At 33.0% G+C, this 6536-nt stretch overlaps 1 protein-coding gene across 2 annotated transcripts; it reads right to left on the bottom strand.

Annotated features, from left to right (window-relative positions):
- Positions 1-462: 462 nt before the first annotated feature.
- LOC107861378 lies at positions 463-4517 on the bottom strand. Of its 2 annotated transcripts, none has more exons than XM_047407338.1 (3): positions 4392-4517; positions 2481-4294; positions 463-1725 (listed from the first exon to the last, which is right to left on the bottom strand). In XM_047407338.1, the coding sequence occupies exons 2-3, from the start codon at positions 2601-2603 to the stop codon at positions 1303-1305; spliced, it is 546 nt and encodes a 181-aa protein (XP_047263294.1). In that variant the 5' UTR covers positions 2604-4294; positions 4392-4517; the 3' UTR covers positions 463-1302. The 2 variants fall into 2 exon arrangements, with proteins under 2 accessions (XP_047263294.1, XP_016562202.2); XM_016706716.2 differs by having other exon boundaries at positions 4203-4294.
- Between the last annotated feature and the right edge of the window lie 2019 nt (positions 4518-6536).

Genomic DNA, 6536 nt, shown 5'->3' with positions numbered 1-6536 from the left:
TAGGGCTGAGGTGGGGTGGAGGGGCTGGAAGGGGCTGGGGGTGGGGTGTGATGGGGCTGGGTAGGGTGTAGGAGGTGAGGACGGGCTGGGGTGGGGGTGGGGAAGGGCTGGATGGGTGTTGGGGTGGGGTGAGGGGGCTGGGGGTGGGGTGGGATGGGGTTGGGTGGGGTAGGGAGGGAAATTTTTTTTTTTTTTAATTTTTAAAAATATTTTTAAATTTAAAAAGATGGAGGGAAAAAAGAATCCTTTTTAATTTATTTTTTAATTTTAATATTATATTTATTTTTATTTTTTAATTATTTTAATGTAAAATTGGTCAAAAATTGACCCCCACTCACACCTCCAGAGCCCAAGCAAGTGGCTACACTTTCTTTGTCCTACTCACCATTTCAATGCCACATAGACAAGGTCAACGGTTAAAGGGTGCAAAATGTTGTTTTTTAATAGGTTCAAGGGTCCAAATGACAAACATACAAGTAAAAGTGTCCAACTTACAAAATCGACATAGTACAGGGGTCCAGAAGGTCATTTTGCCTTCCTTCTTTTACCATTATCTCTTCTAGCATAGTAATATTTGTTTTATGTCTTGGTCCTAAAATCCAAGAATTAAAGCTCTCATCTATGTTATTATCTATGCTATCACACTTGATGTTAGTTCTAAAGTACATTTACACCAAGTTTATTTCTTGTAATGAAGTAAATCTGGCACAATATCTTTACCCCTAGCATGGCCATTTGGTTAAGATTTTTCTTCATTTCAGCTTCAAAGGTGCTTCTTGCACATGCCCAGAATTGGTTCCTTCTTTGAAGACCTATCCATTTGTTCCTCAATTGGTAAGGATATGTCTTGCATACATTCTATGCTCCATCTCTGGTAAAAGCTCCACCAGTGTAGCTCTAACACCCTGAAAATCAGATCATAAATCTAAACACAAACAAATTACATATTCATAACTACACATAATATTCATTAAACATAGCTAAATGAAGAAAAAAGTATACCTTTTGCATATCTGAAATGCCTTTTTGATCTTATAGAGATCTAGGAATGAAGACGTTTAATTCTATTTCAAATAAAAAGTGCATACGTGGTGAAAGAAATTATTTTAAAAAATAGACCAACTTCGACTATAGTATGAAACAATATAAGACACTGAATAAGTTGTCATTAACATTTTCTAACTTTCCCATTCGTCCAAGAAACTATGACAGATTTGAAGGATAACTACGGGAGTAGGAACAAACCCCTAAACAAGATTTAACTTACCACAACTGGTCCCTTTAAGCTAAAATAATAACAAATCAAATCTCGAAAAAACTAGCAATTGCAACCAAAAAGGCATTTCTTCCATTACCTCTACAACTATTAATGACAATAGAGAGCTGATATAGTGTTTGTACAGGAACCTGCTGGATGATCACCACAGTACTACTAGAGATAGCTTGCCCAAGAAGTTGTCGTTGGAGTGAAATGCGTTCACGTTCTCTTTTCTCCCATATATCATGACCATAATAAGCCTTAAAATATGGGCCGATTGAGTATTGGCTGAGAAACATCTGGTCGAGTACCGTTGCACTTCTCAGAATATAAGTAGCAAGTTCAATCTCTTCTTTTGTTCCATGAAATCCACCGAATCTCACTTCTTTTAGCTCAGTGTGATTTGTAGGAGATAAAGGAGACCCTGTGTGACTTCCTCTTGCCTTTTGTCCATATGTCTTGTGTTGCTGAGATCACAAGAAGAATAAATTAACATAGATATTGCTAATTGAATACAACTACTGACTTGTGTAGTTAAACAAGCAGCAATACAAGTATTTAACTGCAGTCAGTATCTATAAGGCCTTTTGAATTAGATAGATAGCTGGAGTTAGGAAAATGAAAGGTACATTTTCAAACCAAGAAAGAATGATAACCAGGAGGTTTTTGAAACCTAATTATTCAATTATATTTCCATGAGCAAAATAAGGTGGACCAGAAATTCATTACATTAGATACCTACATCTTCATGTTTGCTACATTTCTCTTGGAATAAACATAACTAATTGAGTTGTCAAATCTTTATAAATCATTTTTTTAACAAATCATGATGTCCAATTCTGAAAAGTGAAATGCTTATATAATCTCCCTTGCAGGAAAAGAAATGGATGATCCTCTTCTAGCTGACGAAATTATTAGTCAGATTAAACATCTTGATCAACTCTTACAACAACTAGGTGGGGTTCTTTCTCTCATGGAACAAACTAAAGACACCACCTATTATAGATGAGGATTGTTGGCGAATTATACTAGTACTACTTTCCCTGGTGTGAATTGTATTGACAGAACATGGAAATGATCAGTGAATGTTGAGAATGACTAGAATATCATGCATGTTTGGGGATGGGAATGTGCGCTTTTAGATTCAATAAATGTTGAAGTGATCAATATCCAAGATCAAGCAAAGAATATCCAAAAAAGAAGATAAATATAGATAACTCACCAATATATCCAGATACTGAAGAACAGGACAGACATCTAAGACGGGGAAAACTTTGACTATTTCAAAGTCGAATGTGCTTTCAAATAGCAAGGCTAACATCCTAAGATTTCCGAATATCTGCATCTCGGTTGGGAAGTGTGTTGCCTGAAGTAAGGAATACTTCAAGTGATTAGGGGGTTCAAAAAGATAAATACCAAAGGAATTTGACAAGCCAAGAAATCATCAAATACCCGAGTATAAAATGTTGTGACTATTAAAGATTTAACCTGGGCAGGTAAATCCATTGCAAATTCACCAAATATGTATGGCATTGAAGCATCCCCGCGAAGATTAATTTTTATATGTTCCAACACGGGAATAGAAGAAAAGTAAAATCTTACTTTGTTACCAAAAAGACACTCAAACCCACGAAGATTTGTAGCCTGAAGATCAATCTCTTCCAATCCGCCACAATCAGCAAAAAGAACAGATTTTACTGTACCAGATATGCATAGCTTATCCAGAAGTTTGCAATACTTTATGATTAACTGATTAAGGTTCAAACACGAGGACAAAATACCCTCAAGTTGTCCGCTTTCTAACAGAAAGCTCGTCAAGAAAAGGTTCTTGAGGGAGTTGAGACGGAGTGTGACACTTGGTTGTACAACGCAAACACTCAAAAACAAGGATTTCAAGGAGGAGGCTTAAGAGAGAAGCTCAAGGGAAAATTTAAAAAACGTGTTGCGGTTGGGGTTAATGTTATGTGAGGTGGGAATTCTTTCACAGCTAAAGTTGAGATGTAATCTTTCAACACCTAATTTTGAAATAGAATGCATCAATTGGCAGAATTCACTAGAAAACTTTCTCCCAATGAAAATGCGCATTTCAAGTTCAACCACTTTACGACTCAAATAAAGTTGCAAAAACTGATTTACTAATTTCAAGAATTTTTGCTGATAGTAAGGGGGACATATATGATCTAAATAGTTGAAACCAATCATGTCATGGCTGAATCGTAATGTAGGCATAGAGGAAAACAGATATCTCCACCTTCTACACAAAATGCTCGTCTTAACAGCATGCATTTTTTATTGTCATACGTGCGAGAATGGAAGACAAAATGTCATCTGGTAGCTGACTCGCACAATCCACCTTTGGCTCATTAACCTAATTCCGTTACACTTGCAAGCAAAAATACTTCAGAAGAATTTTTATATAAATCAAAAAAGAAATCCAGATTTAAAAATAGTACTAGCATAAGTATTTGCTATTGAACCCAAGTTATCTAGAAAAAGGTATAATTGTGCATAAATAACATGCTTTTGATTCCTGAATTAAAACCTCCCTCTTCTTACTCCTCTAATTTTCAGCCACATTTGGATTTAAATCTTTGTTTTTTTATCTACAGATTTAGCTCTAAATAAGAAGATGAATATCTAATTCATTACTCCAAAAGGAAAGGGTACAAAGCAAGAGAAACGCCAGCAGGGGCGGAACGAGGTAGGGCCGAGGGGTTTATTATGTGACCCCCTCCCCTACCATGAAAAATTACACTAGTTAAAACTTTTTTTTATGTAGTACACCATTTGATTTCTTCGTGTATTGAATTCCCTTGGTGAAAATCCTGGCTCCGTTACTAGTGCCACGGTTAGTTCATCATATTCACTTGATTACTATATGATTCTTTTCTAATCTTACAAATTTGTTTTCATAAAACAACATCAAATTAGAGTTTACACGTACGTTTGTTGAAGCTTTCTCCTCCTTTTTACTTAGCAGTCTTTTCCTCAAAAAGTCAATTCTTCCCGACATAAACAATCCCAGAATCACTCCTCCTGACACAGTAAAATATTGCAAATAAACACAAAAAAAAAAAAGAAATTTAATTATCCGAACTCAACAATGAACATGTTTAAAGTGAGAGACTTTTACCCAGATAATCTCTATCCATATCTGTACAATTTTCAGAAGACAAGTTCGGGTTCAAATTTGGTCGGAAAATTTGTTTGAACTTCCGCCGCAACTTTGTTTAGTGCTACTTATATGGCAGCAGAAGAGACGGAAAGTGGAGAAAGTGTATAGAAGTAGAACCAACTAAAAATTTCAAGAATTAACAAAAAGTGATTGACTTGATTTTTTTTTTTAAAAATATAATAATAATCATATTTTTAATCCATATCTATTATCTCTGTCTATCTATATCTATAATATATTAAAACTACTAAAACCCTTAGAAATTCTAAATGAATGTACGTGCATTACATGTAACACACGTAAATTTGAAAAGTTGCGCACAGAGAAGAAACCAAAAAATAAATTTTTAAATTTTAATTGTCTATTAAAAATAAAAAATATCTATATCTTAGATACTATCACAAGTTTATGATAAAAGATGTGCAATATTAATTTTTTTTTAAGAGAAGTGCTTAACTACTTAAATCATCTTAATTTTTAAGAAATGAAAAATTCTGAAAATCGCAATTGTTGAATACCAATATGATATTCAAAACATAGTATGTAATTGAATCGAGTAAGATTGATACATTTTTATGACGAAGAGTATTCGTATGATCACTCTCGACTGTATAGTTCATAATAGGGATTTTAAAAACATCAAAAAATAACAGAAGAAAAATATATAAATATTGATGAAAAAATACATGATACCTATTTATAGAGGTGGAATACAATCCACATTTATATATCACATATCATGAAAATATGATTAATTTTTTACAATAATAACTTATGCCTCACAAAGTCGAAATTATTATTTAAATAGAGAAAAAAAAAGAGATAAATATATGATTTTTCTAGTTATTTCTGTCAACGGTTATATGTTTGTTTCATCCAATTTATCAATCAAAAATTTTCTACTGAAAAGGAAACATGAAAAATTATCAGAATCCATGAATCTATGGTCAATTATTATTAATTATGTATGATGGATGTATAGATTTTTAATTCTATTAACTAAAAGAAATAACGAAAAAAAAAGGATGATGATAATGAATGTGAGAAGATAATTAAAATTAAAACCAAAATAAAAAAAATAAAAAAAAGGTTGAAGTAGAAGATTGTAAGTATTTTTAATTAAAGGCTACACAATTTAAATTCAAAAATCATCCTTTATTTTCTTAAGTCGTGGGTCTATTGAAAACATCATTTCTATTTCTTCGGAGCTAGTGGCATGGATTGCGTACATTTTACCCTCCTCAGATCCCACTATGTGAAAATACACTGAATTTGTCGTTGTTGTTGTTATCCTTTATTTTCTTATACTACAAGTTTGATTGTCCTAAGCTTTTCTCCATGAAGTACTGGTGACATCGGATGAACCTGATTTACTGCAGAACGTAAAACATGTCAGTCCATAATTTATCTAATTAGTCTCAAATATGCCAGTCACTCACCACTCCCCCTTCTCACCATCAAGAAAAGAGTTTTGTCAGCTTTAATACTATATAATTCGTGTAATTATAACTAAAGGAATATAGTACTTTTTGTCTATCAATGACAAAGTCAAAGTCACTTTAACCATTATGAGTGTTCAAGCTTAGTATAATGATTATGTAATTACACACATGATGAACGTAGCTATATCGAATACACGCCCGTGCATAGCATGGACACGGACCATCTAGTAAACAGAGAACAATTACCCAAATCCGACAAAATATTTAATTAATCGAGTTGCTCGTGATTAAATCACAAATTTACTTACTCAGTTCGTGATCTCTTTTACACATTTATTCTACACGAGGTCTTACATAATCATTAAAACTTTTTTTTTTTGTTCTCAAGTTTGATTTATTATTTTATCCTATTTTTCTTTTTCTTTTCTTCCTCTTCTCTTTTTGGTTCTAGAAACTATTGTTGAATTAATGATTATGCAAGAAGAATAAGTGCATAAATGGTAGGATTTAATGTCAATCTAATTGACCTGAAAAAGTGAATTTTTTCGGTCAAAATATTTTTCGATGATGGTATTTGAGAGAATTTACAGATTTTGGATAAATTTTCTTAATTGAAAAAGTTTGCCAAAATCTAACTTGAAGGCTTGAATTAACCTTTATT

Source organism: Capsicum annuum, chromosome 2, assembly GCF_002878395.1.
Source record: "Capsicum annuum cultivar UCD-10X-F1 chromosome 2, UCD10Xv1.1, whole genome shotgun sequence".
NCBI classification, from domain to species: Eukaryota; Viridiplantae; Streptophyta; class Magnoliopsida; order Solanales; family Solanaceae; genus Capsicum; species Capsicum annuum.
This window is presented reverse-complemented; position numbering and strand designations above follow the sequence as displayed.